The 22349-nt window shown below is 41.2% G+C and overlaps 1 protein-coding gene across 7 annotated transcripts in view; it reads right to left on the reverse strand.

Annotated features, from left to right (window-relative positions):
* Nucleotides 1-3190: 3190 nt before the first annotated feature.
* The window catches only part of gfm2 (GTP dependent ribosome recycling factor mitochondrial 2), a 62215-nt gene continuing 43056 nt past the window's right edge, over nt 3191-22349 (reverse strand). For all 7 annotated transcript variants that reach the window (XM_043707480.2, XM_043707471.2, XM_088000180.1 and 4 more), the window contains 8 exons: nt 17302-17401; nt 15961-16141; nt 15737-15813; nt 15040-15178; nt 13873-14058; nt 13607-13722; nt 6326-6508; nt 3191-3715 (listed from right to left, as the gene is read on the reverse strand). In XM_043707480.2, coding sequence (XP_043563415.1) covers nt 3587-3715; nt 6326-6508; nt 13607-13722; nt 13873-14058; nt 15040-15178; nt 15737-15813; nt 15961-16141; nt 17302-17401 — 1111 coding nt within the window. In that variant the 3' untranslated portion in view covers nt 3191-3586. The remainder of the gene's footprint in view (nt 3716-6325; nt 6509-13606; nt 13723-13872; nt 14059-15039; nt 15179-15736; nt 15814-15960; nt 16142-17301; nt 17402-22349) is intronic.

A 22349-nucleotide genomic window follows, 5' to 3' on the forward strand; every position in this document is an offset into this window, starting at 1 on the left:
AAACTCCAGTAAGTAGCTTCCCAATCTATTTAGCCTTTGCTCATAAGACAATCCCTCCATGCCAAGGATCATCGTCATGAACTGCCTCCTCCAGTTAAATTATATCTTTTTTGTTCCAAGGATTGCTATCATTACTTGAGTGATCTCACCAGCAGCCTATCCAGTTGCAGTAAGACTTTCCTACTCTTATACTGCAAACCTTTAAAAATAATGGCAAACACTCCATGAGCTTTTCTGATTATTTGCTATGCCTGTGTGCTGGCTTTCTGTGTTTCATGAATAAAATGAATAATGGAATGGTAATTGGCCATATTGGATTTGTCCTGCGTTTTTTTATATTAGATTAGATTAGATTTCCTAGTGTGGAAACAGGCCCTTCGGCCCAACAAGTCCACACCGATCCTTCAAAGAGCAACCCAGACAGGATATTCCTGAGCAATTTTGCAAGTGGATGAATCATCCACTTGACACTACTTGCTGAAGACAGCTGCGAATGCTTTAGCCCTATCTTTTCCACTGATGTGCTAGGTTCTTTCATGATTGAGGATGGGGATATTTGTGGAGCTTCCTCGTCCTCCATTTAGTTCTTTAATTGTCCACCACCATTCATGAGTGGATGTGGAAGGACTGCAGAGTTTAGATCTGATCCATTGGCTGTGGGATCCCTTAGCTCTGTCTACCACTTGCTGCTTATGCTGTTTGCATGCCAGGATCCCTGTTTGGTAGCTTCACCTGATTGACACTCATTTTTAGATATGACTGGTACTGCTCCTGGCATGTGCTCTGCTCTGAACTAGAGTTAATTCCCTGGCTTGATGGTAATGGTTGAGTTCTGCTGCTATTGATGGTCCGCAGCCCCATGGAAGCCCAGTCTTTAGTTAGTCCCAATTAGCATGTTGATAGTGATGGAGATTATTCTCAACGTGAAGATGCCACATTGTCTCCACAAGAAGTGTGCAGTGGTCATTCTTACTGATATGGTCATGGACGGATCCATCTGCAGCTGGCCGATCAGTAAGGATGAGGTCAAGTATGTTTTTCCCTCACCACCTATCGCAGATCCAGTCTAGCAGCTATTGCCTTTAGGATCCAACCAGCTGGATCTGTAGTGCTGCTATCAAGCCAATCTTGCTGGTGGACGTTGAAATCTCTGACAGTAGATTTTGGACCCATGCCAATCTCAGTTATTCAGATTCTTGGTGACATAATGAGGAGGAAACAGCAGCCCAGTTATTTTACCTGATGAAAAGCATGTCTTTGGAATGTGGAATTTGGTATTAGCACATAACGATCTTTCAAAGTTCATAATGCACGTTCAATCTGGCTTTTCTTCTACTTAGAGTTATAGAGATGTGCATTACAGAAACAACTTCGGTCCAACTTGTCCATATTGACCAACTATCCTAAATTAATCTAGTCCCATTTGCCAGCACTTGGCCCATATCCCTCTGAACCCTTCCTATTCATATACTCATCCAGATGCCTTTTAAATGTTGTAATTGTCCCAATATCCACCACTTCCTGTGTGAAAAAGTTACATCTCTGGATGAAAAAACACTCAAGATCATAGATTTAATTTTAACCAAGTTTCTCACTACTACTATACATGCTTACTGACCTCAGGCTGACCCCTAATCAGGTGACTCATGTTAGATACCGCACTCTCTCTTCCTGGAGTATGTTATAATAAATAACTCTCAAGTCATTAGCATGACAGTAAGAGCTTCTGCACTTGGACACATGACAATGAGTACACTTGGCAGAATTTGGTGGGTACTAAGAATTGGGGACTTCCAGACATCAGAAGGCAAGATAATTCTCCAGGAGAAATAATTAATTATTTTTTACACCTTCACTTTGCCCCTAACAGGTTTAACCAAGCAAAAAGCAATAGTTAAAATATAATTTGGATTCTAAATAATCAATGTAATCTCAATTGTAATGTGTTAATAAAACTACTATCTAATATGACTGCACTCATCCAGATAAATAGTCATTTATTGACTTGTGCCACGGAGGTGGTGCCTAAGCTTTGAATTAGAATTCCTAGCCTTTAAACTGCTTTTGTAGGCACAGAATTTAAATGGTTTCGTCCAATTTGGTTTCTGGTCAATGATAATCCTTAGGGTTTTAATAGTGATTCAGTGATAGTAATGTCATTGATTGGTTAGGACCTTCCTTTTTGGAGATGATCATTCCCTGGAAGCTGCAGTTATTTGTCACTTTTCAGTTGGAGTGTTGATCAGATTTTTCTGCCTGTAGCCACAGATTGCTGCATTATCAGAGGAACTGTGAATTGTATTCAAGTTAATAATACTGAACATTTCGCAATCTTCAGTCACCAGTTCTGATCACGATAGTCTAAGTCATTCATGATGCAGCTGAAGAGAACCTGATAATATACAAAAGGAGGAAACTGTAGAACTGTGGGGGAGAAGTTCCCATTTCTTGCTTATTTTAAAGGTGGAGGTGTTAGGTGGTAACTAATATATTACCCACACCACTAAGAAAATGCGCCCAATCACCTATCGATCACTCAAGAGCTAACAGGTGAGTGTAGTGATTCTCATGAATAGCTGACCTCAACTTTGATGTCCTAGGTCACCAGAAGCTGACAATCCAATTAGAGGCTGACAGCTTCTGCGTCCTAACATCTGATCCTCATGGGATCCAGTGGTGAAAAGGTAAGTAACTTATATTATCTTTCCATGGGTAGTATCATGAGAAATGTTGGAGCCAAGGGCAGGGATGGTTTCAGAGTCTCTCTTTGTCCTATTTCCATTCCTCTCACAGCCCCAAGATTGGGGCATTTGGAGGACTGCCAAAATGTGCCCTGGTTTACCTATTGGAAAAACTAGCCACCTTTCTTCATCCGCTGAGATGGTAATGAGTTGGGCCCCCAAGGATACCCATGAACCTTCTCACCAGAAGTCAATTAGTGAGGTATCAAGTAAGGGCTGATTTTCTCTCCAGGCCCAATTGCTCAATTATTTCCCCCATTTCCCAAATCTAAGGAAAAAAAAATCTGAGGAGAGATAGGTGCCTACAATACCCTTCAAATGTAGATCCAATGAGCCTTACCCTGTTATTTTAAAAGTTAGTGCACCCTCTATCATTTTCTTCCCATGCAAATGAAGTACAAATTGCAGATAGTATAATCTGCTTGTGTTTCACAATAACGTGACATAAGTGATTACACCTGAATTTTATTTTATTCTTGGTCTATAAACTTAATAACTTAAGTCATAAACTCTGTAGATCCTTGAATTCAGACAGAGATGCATTATCTGCTTCATGATTTCATACCAAACCAGAAAAGTCATCAAAAAGTCATCTTATGAACAAAGTCCAAAATATACAAGATTCAAATCTAAGAGCTGACTGCCCGGTTTTAAATGATGTTCCAAGGAGGAGTCTTTTGTTTCCAAGAAGAGCATCCATGAACACTTCAATTCACATCCAAAGTTTCAACATTCTTGTCACAGAGTTGAATGTTTTGACAATTCAAGGAAAAAAATCGTCATCCTTTGAGTTCAATCTCAGACTCTGTTCAGTTATTTGGTCACCTTCACAAGTTCTATAGGATTCACACCACACCCATCACCTTGTTAAAAAGCATGTTTTGATCTTGTAGATTCATTGCCTCATATTTGGAGAACTCCAAAGTAAACACAGCATTGCCTGATGTCAAACTGCGCAGGACAGTTGAGTAACCCTGCCAATAAATAACAGTTGTGAAAAATTATTCTATGATCATTGTTTTAGATTTTTGATTGAATAATTATGCCATTATAAATAATAGCTGTATTCTATAAATCATTCTTAACTTTTCTAATTTTTTAATACGGTATACTTTATAAACATTAAATTATGTTCTGGTTGCCCTATTATAGGAAAGATGTGGATGCTTTGGAGAGGGTTCAGAGGAGGCTTATCAGGATGCTACCTGGACTGGAGGGCTTATCTTATGAAGAGAGGTTGACTGAGCTCAGACTTTTTTCATTGGAGAAAAGGAGGAGGAGAGGGGACCTATTGAGGTATACAAGATAATGAGAGGCATAGATAGAGTTGATAGCCAGAGACTATTTCCCAGGGCAGAAATGGCTAACACGAGGGGTCATAGTTTTAAGCTGGTTGGAGGAAAGTATAGAGGGGATGTCGGAGGCGGGTTCTTTACACAGAGAGTTGTGAGAGCATGGAATGTGTTGCCAGCAGCAGTGTGGAAGCAAGGTCATTGGGGACATTTAAGAGACTACTGGACATGCACATGGTCACAGAAATTTGAGGGTGCATACATGAGGATCAATGGTCAGCACAACATTGTGGGCTGAAGGGCCTGTTCTGTGCTGTACTGTTCTATGTTCTAATTCAGTTCACAAGGTTTGATAAAAAAATGAATCACATCATGTTAACATTCACCTCTCTTACCCTGAAATGTATATAATCTTTCATTTGAGGTTGTCCCCTCCTCTTTTGGGTTTGCTGTCTACCAAAGGTTAAAGCTGTGCAGACAGCCATGAATAGATGATTCAAATGAACTAACATGGGAAGGTTGAAGTAACCAGTTCATTGTAGTGCTGACAAACCAGCAGTGTTCCAGCAAGATATTACAAAATTGTTTGCCCTGACAGTGGAAAATCTCCTTTGACTTATTTACATATGCCCAGTTAAACATCTTTCTTTTAACATTTCAAGACTACTGTATAGAGGAGCAAATCAGAATATTGTTTCAAAATAAATCTCAAGAAATTTGCCTCATGGGGATCCATCAGAAAACAAAGTTTCAATTACAAATTCACATGTTTGCCCTTGCTGTTCAGAAAGGAAAATAGAGAAAGATTGCAGCAGATAGGAATTTGGAAGTCCTCACCCGTGAATCACTAAGAGCTAAAATTCAAGTTCAGTGTCTAGGGAAGGCAAAAGTAACGTTGGCCTTTATTTCAAAATAAAGCAGTGAATTGAGGGATGCGTAGGTTAAGTTATTTTGTTTTAGGTTAGGAATAATCCTCAGCACGACATTGTGGGCCGAAGGGCCTGTTCTGTGCTGTACTTTTCTGTGTTCGATGTTCAAAAGGAATGGAGTATAATAGTAGGGAAGTTTTGCTAACACTTGTGATAAACCTGTTCCTTTAACAAAATTAGGTTGTCCTTGGGTTTTTTTCAGAGGTTGTAAATGGCAGGTTCCGTAACATCTGAAGTTGGATGGAATTTATGGCCAATTTGTTCACAGAAACAGATATTGCCGCAGGCAGAAGGCTTTCAAGTTTTGGGGAAAAAAACTTGTATAATGAAAGGGGAGTGGCTAGTTTTAGCAGCTCAGTTTTTGTTTTGTTTGGTTTTAATGCAGCAGTGGGTGTGTGAAGAAATGGTGCGAGACTCTCTCTGACTCCATTCCTGTAAGAACTTGTGTTTCATTTTACCTTTTGTGCCAAGGGGTGTTTATGGGGATTGTTGCAAGTATTTTGGAACAGCATCATTAAGTTGGGATAGTCTGTTGGGTTTTTGGATAGGATAAATTACTTGGTATTCTGTTTTCTGTTCTTTGTGTTTCATTTTGTAACCTTGTCAATAAATTCTGTTTTGTTTAAAACTTAGTTGTTTGACAACCTGATTCTCTCCTGGAATATCCACTGTACACCTGCTTAAAATCATATAGCAAAATTAGTGTCTGGGCTATCTTGAAATGTTTTGAAGGGTCTGGCCTGGTCCATAACAAACTATAAGAGGCACTAGTCTGACCACAGCTGGAATACTATGAACAATCTTGGGCCCCTATTTGAGGAAAGATCTACTGGCACAGAAGGTACACTGATATGGAGGCACTGTCTTATGAGGAGAGGTTAAGTAGTTGGGCCTGTAATCCTTAGAATTTCAGAAATTAAGGGATAACCCATTGACACAAATAGGATTCTTAAAAGACTTGACAGGGTAAATTCACAAAGATTGTTTTCACTTGTGGGAGAGTATAGGACCAAGGGGACAATCTCAGAATAAGGAGTCATGCATTTAACACCGAGATGAAGATTTTTTTTCTCTCAACAGAGGGCTGCTGAGACTGGATCACTGAATATATTCAGCGCAGAGAAAAACTGATTTTTAATCAATATGGGAATTGGGGTTTTGGGGAAAAGGTAGGAAAGTAGAGTTGAAGACTATCAGATCAGCCATGATCTCATCGAATGGGAGAGGAACCTCGATGGCCTACTTCTGTTTTAAGGTCTTATGGTTGGCTATGGTCTTAGAAATCATAATGTTTAGGATCATTCTATTTATTACAACTATTGACTTTACACAGGTGAACTGCTGTTTGGTGTTGATAACTTACCATTGTTTCTGCAAGTGGAACAGAAGCCAAAACAACTCGGCTGTCCTGACGGTTTTGAATTTCTCGAATGCTTCCTCTTCGCTGAGCCAGATCTGCCAACACCACACTGAGGTACCTCTCATCTACTGTGATTTCCAGGCTCATCACAGGTTCCAGCACCTGACTTAGAGCCTGTTTTAATGCCTAAATACAACGGTGAATAATGTCATTTTGATCAGTAACAAATACAGTGTTTTGAATTTTAAAATATCTTGAGTTTGATTATACTGACTTTTTCTTAATGTAACCAAAGTAAAGACTGAATCCTCAAATAATCTGACAGAGATAATGTTGATGGAATACTAATTTTCTTTGGATTTCAAGGCTCTGAAGTTTATTTCCAAATCAATCTATGTAATCCACGTCGTCATCAACAATAATATGCATTTATCTATCACATTTGGAAAAAGAAAAGATATTTCAAGGCCCTTCACCAAGATCCAAGTGAACAGGAACGATGAGTCTAAGAACAATTAGAAGGATCAAACAAAAGGTCAACCAAAAAAAGTGTTTTAAGGTGTGTCTTAAAGTTAAGGAAGGAGATGAGGCTCTGCCGGAAGGCTAAAACAAAACAGACCATTTACTTGCACAACCAAACCTGCTCCACCATTCAGCATTTTCATGGATGATCTTCTACTTTAATGTCATTATGTCTATCGCCATATCCCCTGATATCTTTAACATGCTGAAATCTATCTTTCTTTTTATTTGAAATCCCATTAGTGTGGAAGCAGCTCGGCCCATCAAGTCCATATCGATCCTCGGAACAGCATCCAACCCAGACCCACACCCCTATCTTACCCCTGTAACCCTGCATTTCCCATGGCTAATGCTCCTAGCCTACACGTCCCTGGATGCTATGGGCAATTTAGCATAGCCAAGCCACCTAACCTGCACATCTTCAGACGGTGGGAGGAAACCGGAGCACCTGGAAGAAACCCATGCAGACACAGGGAGAACATGCAAACTCCACAAAGTCGCCAGGGACTGGAATCGAACCCAGGTCCTTGGCGCTATAAGGCTACTGAGCCATTGGACCGCCCCTATCAATTGCAACGCCCAGTATACTCAGTGACCAGGTCTGCACAGCCCTCTGGAGTAGAGTTTCAAAGATTCACCATTTTGAATGAAGAAATTACTCCTCATTTAAGCCATAAATAACTTGCATCTTATTCCAAGACAGTCAATCCCAGTTCTAGACTTTCTAATAAGGGAAAACCTTACTGCACTATGCGGAGCACTGAGAGAATTTTGCAAACTTCAATGAGATGGAGTTAAAATCCTGCGATCTGTACAAAGGTGTAGTTGTTAATGATGGTAACAGTGAGGGATAGCAACAAAAGAAACTGGAGACAAAAGAACAGAGTTGGAAAGCTATATGCAAAACTACAGGAAATGCTTAGTTAGGGCAATGGGTGTTCATGATGTAAATGCAAGGATTATAATTTTAAATTTTAGAAGGACCAAAATCCATAGTAGTGAAGTCAGACAAATGAGCAGTTTTAGTGGGGATGATTTGAGTTAGAGCTGGAAATAAAATAGTAATTAAAAAATATAAAATAGAATTTGGAGGTATTCATTGTTTTTATAATTTATAGTTAGATTCAAATTTATTTTGTAGGACTATAAATTTCCTTAGCAAATAATGTTAGAAGCCCATGCTATTAGTTAGATTTGCCTGTTTCGATTTCAAACTCTGTTGTGCAGCATAAAGCAGCAGGTTTGAGTTGATAAAGATGGTGCAAAACTGAAACATGGCAAGCAACTGTGCATCTCCTTAAACAATCAAACTGAAGGGCTAAGGAATTAATTAACAGCACAGGATCTAGGAGGAAGGATAAATTTGAGGCTGTAAATTCAATGTCTACAAGGATAGAAAAGAAACATGGGAAAGAAAAATTGGATTGAGAGAGAAAAAGATGTAAAATAACTTAATATTTTAAATGTTACTTTTTAAACTCTAGCTATAATTAAAACCTGATGGAATGAGATTCCAAATGTGTTATAGTTAATTTTCAACGTCATTATTAAAAATGCACTTAGAACAACATGAATGAGACTTACAACTTTGAGTGGTGAGCTCAGTTTGCTAAGCTAAAACACAGGAACTTCACACTATTCAATACATGGCCTTGATGAAGCAGATAGTAAAGTGTTGCTTTTGCAAAGCTAACAATAGACCAGTGATAATAAATAAATAATGTTTAGATATTTGAGTTGAACTATCATTGGTCCTTGCCCAAAGCTGCCGTACCATTTTATGTACAAGTAAAAGCGAGCCCCATTCACCTCCATTTCTTTCACCCAAATTCTGAATCCTTAGAGTTTTGTTTTCTAATTATCACCAACAGAATGAATGAGGAGTGAAATTACACATCTGTATTCAGATTTTCAATTACTATATATAAATACATATAGTGTTTCTGTTTTCTGTTGACTACTTTAAAGTTATCTTTAAAATTAGTGATTGGGAAATGTTTTGCTAATGGTCAAACTTGTTCATTCAGGAAATCAGAAATACTTAGGCCTTGTAAGAGCACTTAAAATAAAGTAAAATTAATGCTGGCATTACTCAGGAAATACCTTGGCGCTGATATCATTCAATACATTTGCTAAATTTTACTGTTTTATCAATAACAATAGTAATCTATATCCCTGAGATTTTGAAAACAAATTCATGGATTTCAGTATATCTGGAAAAGTTCTTCAAGGTTCCAACTGTCACCAGTACATTTTTGTGTTTGTTTTATAATTTTTTCTTCATACCTGTATATGTCAGATATGTATCCACGATAAAGGGTAACTTCACTAATCTCATACACACACACAACACAATTATGACTAGCATTTATTGTTCATCATCAGTCATCTCCTGAATCATCTGGGGTATGGGCATCATGTTTGATTTAATATAATGAATGGTTCGATGGACAACTTCTGAGGAGAGGTGCTGGAGCGAAACTAAGCCTCACACATACAGGCCAGACAGGGTCAGGACAGCAAGTAGTCTTCTCTAAAACCTGGGTTTTTAGAACAATCTAAACATTTCACAGGCGCTGTTGCATATATCAGCTTTTTAAGAATGAAATCATAGCCCAATGTGCATAAAACTTTGCCCTTGAACAGGATCCTCTGCTGACACTATGGGATCAGTGAATTCATCTCACTACGTCTTCATTGGTTTTTTGATTGATTACTTACTTTGGTAGTTTGAAAGTGAGCTTCTGAATTAAACAATTGGTCTATTTCCACAAAGGAAGCAGAGGCTTGATTACTTATTCACACCAAACAAAAATGGATAGAGATAGTTGAGCCAAATAAAATGGAGTCTTTGTAAGCAGACCGGAAAAGTAAAAAAGGATCAATGCAGTTTTGGAGCAAAATCAGGTGTCAAGTTCCTATGTACATTGAAGGCTTCATAAAAACTGCACTTTTAAAAATTTCCTTTAACAGTGCATCAGAGTCTTAACATACTAACTCTCAAAGCAACAGGATGTGGTTTATTATTGAGGAAATGGTCAGAAAAAGGAAGGTAGCCCTTGCACGTTATTCCATTCTGGTTTCCTCTTTGCAAGCGATTTCACACTGGCAATGGAAGTCACTTAACAGTAGGTTGTCCTCAAGGAGGAAACAAATTCTGCTTCTTACCCGTCTCTATTAGTTCTTCTTGAATGATGCAACATTCTCCAATAGGCTTTAACCATGACTATTGCCAATATGTATAATTAAGTGCTTTTGTCACAGTTGATGTGAATGATTTCTTAAAGATACTGTAAACAGTAACACAAACAGTAGCTTGGGAATATTCTTCCTCAGCAAGCAAGTTACCATACTACTTCCCAATATGGGTTCAGTTGTCGGGTTTTAGTTGAACTCAAATGGAAGTGTTTGTTTTCATTGAATTTTCTGTTGTCATCTTATTAGCAGAGCTCCTGGTGAAAATAATGGATGCACAGTACAGACCAGTAGAAAATTCAATACAATGCATTCACACACTTTGTGGCATGTTGCATTGCTGATCACACTTCTCACGAGGATTCCAACCCCTGCTTTTCAGTTGTCTGAACACTAGTGACTATGCTCTTTCAGCAGTATGGAATACAGTAGATACAGGAAAGATTGTGGCTAGTGAAAATCTTCAAGCTGTAGCATTGTAACCCTGTCACCAGGGATGGGCTATCGCTTAGTCAGACCACTCCAATATAGATATCAGGCTAGTTTCTAGCCAATATGTGGAAATTCTTCAGTTAAGACCCATCCTAAAATATTGAATGAATAAACTATTGTGCTATCTATTGTTTCAGAAAAGACTTTTACTCCATTATGATTCATTAAATGCATTTCTATTGCCTGTTTTAGCATCTACTCTTTTATTAAAAAAAAGCCATCAGTATCTACCTAGCACAAGGGCTTGGATAACTTTCACACTTAGGCTGATACGTCAAAGGCAATTCAGAACTGAGTAATAATGAACACTAAGAAAGGACAGGCAATCTATCTCCCCCTACTTTCAACGGCGCAATCACTACCTGAGTTTCTCATCACCATGGAGGTGACAAGTAGGTGTGGCAGTGACTGTGGGGATAGGAATCGGGAACAAACTGGGCACTCTGCAGTGAATGCTTTATCTTGTGACCCTCAAAACCTGTCTCCCATATAAAAGGCAAGAAATCAGGAATGTAACAAATGACTCAGCGCTTATTTAAAGGAGTAACTGTAACAAAACAAGAAGTTTGACTTCAATCTGAACAGAACAGTTTCCATGTTTAACTGTTCTGCCACTCAACTAAATAGACACCTCCTCCACCAAAAGTGGTTGTACGTTGTACAGCCTACAGGATGAACGGTAACAACACACCAAGATTGAATAGCACCTCTCTTCCTTAAGGCTGCAACCACCCAGAAAGGACAACAGCAGGAACAGGACCACAATCATAAAGTTATACAGCACAGAAACAGACCGTTTAGTCCAATGTGTCACTGCTGACCATCATCCCAAACTAAACTAATCCTTCCTGCCTGCACTTGGCTCATAGCCCCCCAAACATTTCTTATTCATGTACTTAACGAATGTCTTTTTAACATTGTAACTGTCCCCACATCTACCACTTCTTCTGGAACTTCACCTGGTCCACTCTTGTAAGCTAAAAAATTGTCCCTCATGTCTTTTTTAAAATCTTTCTCCTTTCACCAGAAAAATATATCTCCCAGTCTTGAAACTCCCCACCCTATAGGAAAGACACCTGCCATTCACCTTATCCATACCTCTCATGATTTTAGAAACTTCTATAAAGTCACCCCTCAACCTCCTTCGCTCCAGTGAAAAACGTCCCACCATCTTCCCATAACTCACTTTCATGTTCCCAAAAATCGCAAAAGTCTTTTGACTGTGCCTTCTATTCTTCATCGCAAACTTCCAATGTTCAATTTGCCTCTCCTGCTCAATTTACCCATTTATTTCCCTCTTTAATGTACTTTGATATGCCTATCAACACATCAAAAGCACTGAAAACTTTGTCTGTTTACTGCAATGCTGTTTGTCATTCTTTCCCAGATTCACTTCAGATTATTACTCAGTAGATTTCCATTAAAACATCAACAATTCAGTGCAAATTCAGCAAGTGTTAATAGGCCATCGCACCATCAGTGGTTCAATGCTATAACCGTGCACCTTGACTACCACTAATACAAATATGATTTGGAGATGCTGGTGTTGGACTGCGGTGTATAAAGTTAAAAATCACACAACACCTGGTTATAGTCCAACAGGTTTAATTGGAAGTACAATAGCTTTCGGAGCGACGCTCCTTCATCAGGTGATTGTGGAGGGCTCGATCACAGAATTTATAGCAAAAATTTGCAGTGTGATGTAACTGAAATTATACATTGAAAAATTGATTGTCTGTTAAGCCTTTCATCTGTTAGAATAGTGATAGTTTCACTTCTTTCATGTGTAAATCACAAAACCCATTTTTTTTAAAAAGTTGCATTCTCCGGTTAGCTGTTAACAATGGTGATAGCTAGACAATATGTTGAAGGTGTTAGTCCCCTGTGTTCTCTGTCTATGACCTGATGTTTAGATTGATTCTAATCTAAAAAGTGAGATAACAGAGTCTTACATAAATTCATGCACTTTTTGAGCTGAGAGTTCTACATGAATGTATGCAGTTTTTGAGCAAAGTGCAATGTAACTGCAAGTACAAATTCACCACATAAAATATATGTGTGCATGTGGGTCTTTGTCTGTCTGTGTGTGTGTGCCTGTCTGGGGTGGGGGTTGTGAGTGTGAGAAAGTGTGTGTGTTTGTGTGTGTGTGTGTGTAGTGAGTGCAGAGTGTCTTAAGTCTGTGAAGGGGTGCATGTGTGGGAGTGTGTATGTCTATAAGGGTGTGTGTGGGTGTCTGTGTGCGCGTCTGTGTGTACCTGTGTCCTTGTAGGAATATCTGCGTGTGTATGTGTAGTGCAATGGTGATCACCTGTAATGTGACATGAACCCAAGGTCCCGGTTGAGGCCCTCCCCATGGGTACCGAACTTAGCTATCAGCCTCTGCTCGGCCACTTTCCTCTGCTGCCTGTCACGAAGTCCACCTTGGAGGATGGTCACCCGAAGTTCCGAGGCTGAATGTCCTGGACCACTTCAGTGTTCCCCAACTGGGAGGGAACCCTCCTGTCTGTTGATTGTTGTGCGGTGCCCATTCATCCGTTGTCGTAGCCTTTGCTCAGTTTCCCCAATGTACTATTAGCTATCACCATTGTTAACAGCTAACCCGAGAATGCAACTTTAAAAAAAGGGTTTTGTGATTTACACATGAAAGAAGTGAAACTATCACTGTATTCTAACAGATGAAAGGCTTAACAGACAATCAATTTTTCAATGTATAATTTCAGTTACATCACACTGCAAATTTTTGCTATAAATTCTGTGTTACGATCGAGCCCTCCACAATCACCTGATGAAGGAACGTCGCTCCGAAAGCTAGTGTACTTCCAATTAAACCTGTTGGACTATAACCTGGTGTTGTGTGATTTTTAACTAGTACAAATAAGTTGAGATAACAAATGCTGGAACACTTCCAAAGTAGCAATTTAATTTCAGTTTTCAAGTGGTAATTATATCTCCCCCTTTCGGATTATGGTGTTCTCTGAACAGCTCAATTAGATCATTAACTGTAGACATATGCAACTATCTGACACTGTCTGGAAAAACAACAGGGTGTTACAGCAATATTTCCAAAGGCCTTACCTTTTGCACAGCCCGAGACACACATGCAGAAATCATTGCCAAAGATGTTCCAGGATGTACACTTAGAGACTGCAGTACAACCACCACATCCTGAACAGGGAATCTCAGCAGAGGACCTACAACAATAAAAAGGGAAATGCACTTGCTTGTATTTGTGTCAGGCTTCACACTTGGTGAATGTGTTTATAATCCACGTAAGAAATTAAAAAAACTTAAAAAAAATGAATACACCGTCAATGGCAAATATTACATACAGTATTTGGTACCTTGCAGACATGAAGTTTTAATTCCATTTTCTACAGCATGCAGTGCTTCTTTAGAAAGTTGCTCCATTATCTGATTGGAAATGTCAATTAGGGGCACTAACAGTGCTTCTTCTCCAAGCCATGGATGGACTGAAATTTCAGCTGTTACCAGGTTACGTTTCTCCCCTACTGTTCTGTCTAGTGTATCTAAAGAAAGAAACGACTTGTATTTTGTCTTCATATTGTTCTCAGATGTGATGTATTAATCAAATATTGGAAGTGAAATCTTAATTCAGTTTCTTTCTCCACTCATGCTGCTGAACCTGCCAAGTTCCTCCAGCACTTTGTTTTTATTTCAGATTTCTATCATCAGCTTTTGGTTTTTTACTTTTATATTGCACTGAAGAGTCAGTTTGAATTACATGCTTAAATCTCTAGGAGAAAATGAGGACCGCATATGCTGGAGACCAGAGTTGTGAGTGTGGTGCTGGAAAAGCACAGCAGGTCTGGCAGCATCCGAGGAGCAGGGGAATCGACGTTTTGCACATAAGCCCTTCACCAGAAAGCCTCCTTCCTGATGAAGGGCTTATGCCCGAAACGTCGATTTTCCTGCTCCTTGGATGCTACCTGACCTGCTGTGCTTTTCCAGCACCACACTCTTGACCATGCTCAAATCGCTGCAGTGCAGCTTGAACCACAATACAGCTATTCTTCTATATTATTTTTGATTGAAATATGTTGTGATTTCACATGACCTTTTGAAATTGTTGTTGCGATTGTTCAACTTTTGGTCTCCAAACCAAAGATGAAGATGAAGTTCGGAATTGGGATGATATTCCATAGCCAGGTCAATTGATATTTTGTGGGCAGCTGGCTGTAAAATGGAATTGATTGTAGCACATTTAATCAAACTCCTTAGATTCCTCTCTGCCAGGAGCAATACTGCATGCTAGTAACAAGCAGATGAGCTTTGCAGTTACTGTGATAAAGATGCCCCTGACAGGAAATCACTGTGCAGTGTATTTCTACCTTTCTGACAAATTATAATATACCTTTCTATTTCTGTACAGATACATGGCCAAATGGCCTATCTTTACTCAATTTAGCAGTTCAGTACAAAACTTCTCATTTAGGTGATTTCTTTAACAATATTATTTAGACAGAACATATAGTGCATTGAGAGCTTACCACTTGAACTAGCAGACTGCGTTATAGTTTCTCTATAGGCTATCTGGAGAGGCCCGAGATATGCCTCAATTCCATACTCTCTCTTAATTCGATCGTGGATTATCTCAATGTGCAGTTCCCCCATTCCACATAAGATAGTCTATCAAAACAGTAGATAATAGTCAACTGATGTTTCCAAAGGCAAATGGAGTTAATCTAATTGAACAGTAACAGAGTTGAAGGGCGAACTGACTTATTTGTATTTCTATGCTCCGACAATTAATTATTTTCTGTACTTGTATCAAGAAGCGTAAGATTCTTCACTATTCTTCTGTGCATTCATCTGTCTAGACAATATTCTTAATTTTACATTATACTGTGAATGGTTTTGTGCACTAATCTATCCATAACCATTCCCACAAAAACAGAGACATGGTGATAAAGAATGCACACATGCGCCAACTTACTATATTGTGGATTGATTGCAAGTTTCTCAAAAGGAAATGGCTCTCAGCTAGATAGAGAAGTTCTGCCTATCAGGACATTTTTTTGTACTTCCACATTGCCAGTTTAAACAAGGTTGTAAACTGGGTTCAGAATAAGGTAGTACACAACTTCAGCAATGTACTAGACTTATATTGTACTTGGAATTGCACTCTGACATCTAATTGAGTACCTGTAAACATATATGACTATTGAGGACAAGTTTATACATCACCTGCCCAGAATCCGGGTCAATCTTTACTTTCAAACTGGGATCTTCCCGTTGAAGACAGACAAGAGCATGGTCTAGATCTGTGTATAAAAACAGTTTTTTTTTTTGGTGCATCAATTTCAAACTGAAAACAAGAAATATATCAATAACTGCCTAAAGATCAGATTTGCAGCAAATATTACAGGAAATTAAATTTCATGAATTATTATAAACACATTTCAATGTACCTGATTGTTTCGCCATAGATGGTGGTTCAATTGTGCAAAAGAACACTGGCTCTGGAATCTCAACTGCAGCTAACACTGGATCTTCCTGCTCTTTGACTTTTTTCCCAGATTCCTTCCCTGCTCGATGAGCTGCAGCTGCTGCTGATGACTTTGATGAAACTATTGTGTCACCAGTTGCAGCCTGAGAGTAAAGAAAACTATATCAAATGTTCACCTGTGCAAATTCCACTTGCTCTCACAAGATCTCACATTGAGTCCAGTTTTGCAACAACTCCTCAATATCAATAGCAATCACTCACACCTCACTTGGAATTCAGCTTTTTTTAATCCACGACTGGACCAAGGCTATAATGAAGTCAGGAGTTTAATGGCCCTGTGGAACTCAATAGGAGTGTCATTCCTCAATAGGAATGTCACCTTCCATCGTATGTTACTGGGCAAGTTAGGGATATCTGGGAAAATATCCACAAAACTGCCTGATGCTTTTGATTGTTCACTTTAAAAATTAATGGTAAAACCTAAAAATCGATTAATGCTGTTTCAATCGCAAGTTACTGGGCAAGTTATGGATATTGGGAAAATATGTACACAACTGCTTGGTGCTTCTGAATGTCTCACTCAATAAAAATCAATGGTAAAACCTAAAAATTGATTAATGCTGTTTCATTAAAGTTCTGGAACCAGTTAAAGCCAGAGATTGGGAAAGACATCCTGTATATGTAGCTTTCCCCTCCCCACTTCAATATTTCTGCAGACAAAAAAAAAGCAACTCAGTATTCACTTCTCTTCTGAAACTTTTGTGACCCATCGACCAAACACAAGATAGACTCCAAGTCAAAAATTAAATCCTTTGGGGTGAAGCTCATAATGAGTAACACCAGAAGAAGACGTGTACCAAAAAAAAAAGCCTAACAACATATTGTTTTAACAATCGAATATTATTGTTCAGCCAGACCTCAGAAACTCATTAGCAAGGTGCTGTGGTCTGTGTCATCTTTTCGCTGATTCAATTAATAGATTAGATAAAAAAAAAAAATCACAGGACCCTTTTATAATTGCCCTCAAGAAAGAGGTGTTGAATTGCCTTCTTCAAACCCTGCAGTTTGTATGGTGTAGGAGCACTGACAATGCTGTTATGGAGGAAGCTCTGGGTTTATTTTGCAGCATCAGTGAAGTAATGATGATATTGTTCCAAGTCAGGGTTGTGTGTGATATGGAGGATGATTTACACCAATCAATGACAGGTAGATCAATACTTATGCTTGCTAAGAAACCATAGACATAAATCCTGTAAAGTAAAATGTTTCAAGAAAACATGAGCATGTAGTCCAATGCTCTCACCTGTTTAAGTCCCACAGTTAAAGCAATATTTCCAGCCTGTAGTGCAGGGATCTCAATTTGGTGGTCAGCAAATGGCAATAAAAGACGACTCATTCGTTCTCTGTCAAACAAAATATTTTTGGTAAAGAAAAAAATCTTGGTTTTTCACAAAGCACGTCGTTAACAGATTCAAATAATATTTTGTGCAGGTAAATATGATTGATATACAAAACTCTATGTGCAATTTAATATACAGATTTTTCTCATGTTTGTTCTCCCCATCCATCTAGAAACATCCTTGATATGACAGAGATCTGCAGCAACCCTTCCACCTTGAAATGGCAACTGAAGCAACAGGGGCCTCACAGCAGACTGTGATCCGTAACCAGAATATCAGTCTTCTCCCCTAGTCCTAGTCAAAAACTCCAGCAGGCCCTCTGTGCTGAACTACCATTTGTAAGCCACAATCTGCTGCTGCTGAAATCCCAATTGCACTGAGCATCTTCACTGGCAGAAGGAGGGTAGTAAATGCCAGATGGGAGGAAGGGGCAGTTGTCAATTCCATGAGCAAGGACCCCAGTTAACATTGCAGACAGCTAGAAAGGGGGCGGCAGCCCTGTAAAAGACTCCCAGTACACTGGTGTAGGTCACAAATGGACTCACTGGCATTTCCTCACTCCTTCTGCCAGCGAAAGTGACCCATGCCACTGGAGTTTCTGCAGCAGATTCTGGCTTACAAATAGTGGTCCAACACAGAGGAGCTGCTAGAATTTTCCAGATCGGGGGAAGGAGACTGATGTCCTGGCTGTGGACTGCAGTCTGCTGTGAAGGCTCTGTCATCTCAAGGGTTGCTGCAGAGCTCAGTCATTGCCTGGCTGGTGGCTGCCGACCATGACACAGCTAAAGACAAGTGATGGGCACCAGGTTGTGCTGGGGCCAATGTGCTAAGGTGCCCTAGTGCTGACCCCAAACAGGGAAATCCTTGGCTCCACAATCAGAAGGTTGTCTAGTGGAGGTACTGTGAGCAGAATGTTACTCTTTCCTTTTAAACCAGTATTATTAAATTGATTTTACTCTTAACAATTTTCCCATTTACCAATATAAGAATTTAATCATTTAAGATACTAACTTTCAACTTAGAAGGTATACAATTTTAAATGATTTCCTGTTAACAGAGGCCTTATGACGCTTAACCAAAGATTTAACATTAACATTAAAGCTTAAAGTTGTGATATTTGGGAATGCAATCCCAAATTTAAGTAAAGACATTCTGTAGTACAACAGTTCAATTACATTTCTATTTAGAAACATTTTAAAAAACTACTTTTTTGTCTCAGGTTATATTTCTTTTTAAATTCACTCAGGGCATTTGGACTTCATTTGCTGGGTCAACATGTATTGCATCTGCCTTCAAGTCCTTGTAAAGGGGTGGTGTTGTCTTATGGAACTATTGCACATTTGTACTTAGTTGCAGACTATGTTTGACGCACAGAATCACTTTCAGGCAGTACGGCACGTTTCCTACAAGTGGTGACATCAATACTAACTGCTGCTGCTGCTGCTAGAGATTTTATTTGGATCAGTCTGAACTTCTGCCAAACTGAGAAGTTCATTCCAAAGGGTCAACAGAAGCATAGGATTAAACTGCTAGTCAGATCAGAAGCTTACATAGATGATAGAATTGATCATATTACCTGTTCAAACCTGGTTTCTGAAGTTGACAAATCTCAGTCTCAGAAGGAAACTTTGGCAAAGGTCATTCCCCCTGCTTTTGAAAAAAGTTTATTGTTGACCTCTCTCTTAAGCCTAATTGGAGTTCATTTTTTCACATATTTACTATATTTCGTATAACATTTTCATATAACGTATCATCTCAGCAAAAGAGCTTTCTATGAACTATAAAACTTCTAAGTTCATATGCATCGAACCTGTGCAAAAAGTTTCTTCCTATGTTATAAGCAGAATGAGGTTAGCTACAGGGTCAGCATTGTGTCCATTCAGAGTTGCCATAAATAAGACGGGGGCGAGCTGGCTTTGGCATCCACAATGCCACTGGACATTGGGGCCATTGAGGGTGGTGGTGCTAGAGAAGACATCTAGATGAGAGGAGGAGCAGCGAGGGGGCGAGATGAGAGGAGGAGCAGCGAGGGGGCGAGATGAGAGGAGGAGCAGCGAGGGGGCGAGATGAGAGGAGCAGCGAGGGGGCGAGATGAGAGGAGCAGCGAGGGGGCGAGATGAGAGGAGCAGCGAGGGGGCGAGATGAGAGGAGCAGCGAGGGGGCGAGATGAGAGGAGCAGCGAGGGGGCGAGATGAGAGGAGCAGCGAGGGGGCGAGATGAGAGGAGCAGCGAGGGGGCGAGATGAGAGGAGCAGCGAGGGGGCGAGATGAGAGGAGCAGCGAGGGGGCGAGATGAGAGGAGCAGCGAGGGGGCGAGATGAGAGGAGCAGCGAGGGGGCGAGATGAGAGGAGCAGCGAGGGGGCGAGATGAGAGGAGCAGCGAGGGGGCGAGATGAGAGGAGCAGCGAGGGGGCGAGATGAGAGGAGCAGCGAGGGGGCGAGATGAGAGGAGCAGCGAGGGGGCGAGATGAGAGGAGCAGCGAGGGGGAGAGATGAGAGGAGCAGCGAGGGGGAGAGATGAGAGGAGCAGCGAGGGGGCGAGATGAGAGGAGCAGCGAGGGGGCGAGATGAGAGGAGCAGCGAGGGGGCGAGATGAGAGGAGCAGCGAGGGGGCGAGATGAGAGGAGCAGCGAGGGGGCGAGATGAGAGGAGCAGCGAGGGGGCGAGATGAGAGGAGCAGCGAGGGGGCGAGATGAGAGGAGCAGCGAGGGGGCGAGATGAGAGGAGCAGCGAGGGGGCGAGATGAGAGGAGCAGCGAGGGGGCGAGATGAGAGGAGCAGCGAGGGGGCGAGATGAGAGGAGCAGCGAGGGGGCGAGATGAGAGGAGCAGCGAGGGGGCGAGATGAGTGGAGCAGCGAGGGGGCGAGATGAGAGGAGCAGCGAGGGGGCGAGATGAGAGGAGCAGCGAGGGGGCGAGATGAGAGGAGCAGCGAGGGGGAGAGATGAGAGGAGCAGCGAGGGGGAGAGATGAGAGGAGCAGCGAGGGGGAGAGATGAGAGGAGCAGCGAGGGGGAGAGATGACAGGAGGCGGCAAGGGGGAGAGATGACAGGAGGCGGCAAGGGGGAGAGATGACAGGAGGCGGCAAGGGGGAGAGATGAGAGGAGCAGCGAGGGGGAGAGATGACAGGAGGCGGCAAGGGGGAGAGATGACAGGAGCAGCGAGGGGGAGAGATGAGAGGAGGAGCGAAGGGGAGAGATGAGAGGAGGAGCGAGGGGAGAGATGACCGGAGGAGCGAGGGGGAGAAATGGAACGAGGAGCAAAGGGGAGAAATGAAAGGAGGAGCAAAGTAGAGAGATGAGAGGAGGAGCAAAGGGGAGAGATGACAGGAGGAGCGAGATGAGAGGAGCAGCAAGGGGGTGAGATGAGTGGAGTAGTGAGGGGGAGAGATGTGAGGAGGAGCAAAGGGGTGAGATGAGAGGAGGAGTGAGGGGGTGAGATGGGAGGAGGAGTGGGGACGAGATGGGAGGAGGAGCGAGGGGGTGAGGCTGAGGCCGAGGCCGAAGGGGCGAGGGCGAGGTGAAGGCGTGAGGCTGAAGACAGAGGGGCGAAGGCAAAGTGGCTCGGGAGAGAAAGGAGGGGAGCGAGAAAGAAGGACAGCACAAGAGTGAGTGCAATAGCAAGGAGGAGGACAGCGTGAGAAAGAGCAAGGAAAAGACAGAGAAAGGGTGTCAGAAAGAGAGAGGGTGAGAGAAAGAGAGGGAGAAAAAGGATGCGTGTGTGTGAGAGAGAGAGAGAGAGCAAGGATACAAGAGAGAAAGGGTGCGAGAGAGAGGCAGAGGAAGGGTGCGAGAGAGAGGGAGAGGTAAGGTGCGAGAGGAGGAGATAAAGGGTGTGTGTGTGTGTGTGTGTGTGTGTGTGTGTGAGAGAGAGAGAGAGAGAGAGAGAGAGAAAGAGAGAACAAGAGACAGACAAAGAGTGTGCAAGAGAGTGAGTCAAAAGGTGTTCGAGAGACAGAGACAAAAGGTGAGAGAGAGAGAGAAAGGGCGTGTGAGGGAGAGAGAGAGAGAGAATGTGTGTGTGTATGAGAGACAGTGTGTGTGAGAGAGAGAAAGGGCGTGTGAGACAGAGAAAAGGTGTCAGAGAGAGAGAAACAAAGTGTGTGAGAGGGACAGAGAGAAAGGGTGTGAAAGTGAGAGACAGGAAGGGTACGTGTGTGTGTGTGTTTGAGCGAGTGTGTGTAAGGGTGTGAGAGAGAGGTTGTGAGAGAGAGAAAGAGTGTGCAAGAGAGACGAGAGAGAGAGAGAGGGAGGGAGAAAAAGAGTTTGTGAGAGAAAGAGAGAAAGGAAGCAAGCAAGCTTAAGAGAGCAAAGATGAAAGAGAAGAAAAAAAAAAGAGAATTTGGGTGGGGTAGGGAAATGATGAGTGGCTTGGATAGGAAACTGCGGGTTGTGGTGGTCCTATGTATCTGCTGCCCTCGTGTGCTTTATAAGCAGCCTTGGTGAAACTGAAATTTTGAAATGCCTGATACCTTTCCCAAGCAGAAATAGTTAGGTGGAGATGTTGGCAAAATGGCAATATCACTGAAATACTAATCCAAAGGCCCAGGCTAATGTTCTGAGTTCAAATTTCATGGTGGTATTTAAATTCAAGTAATAAAACTGAAATTGACAGCTTTTCCCAGAATGGTGAACTTGAAACTACCTTTGATCTTTGTAAACGAAAAGTATATAAGTCACTAATGTCGATTAGGGAAGGAAATCTCTCATCCTTTCCTGGGCTGTGATACATGTAACTCCAGACCTGTAGTAATGTCATTGATTGTTAACTATCCAGTGAAATGGTTTAACATGCCATTCTGTTCAAATCAATTAGGAATGGCCTACCAATGCTAGTCTTGATAGTAATGCCAACGTTCAAAGAAGGAATAAATTAAAATAACACAAAAGATAATGTGAAACAATATCTGAATCTTGTTTTTCAAGATTACTTTTTTTGTTCAGAAAATTCATTT

Source organism: Chiloscyllium plagiosum, unplaced genomic scaffold, assembly GCF_037043375.1.
Source record: "Chiloscyllium plagiosum isolate Xiang-an unplaced genomic scaffold, Cpla_swu_hap1 HiC_scaffold_2, whole genome shotgun sequence".
NCBI classification, from domain to species: domain Eukaryota; kingdom Metazoa; phylum Chordata; class Chondrichthyes; order Orectolobiformes; family Hemiscylliidae; genus Chiloscyllium; species Chiloscyllium plagiosum.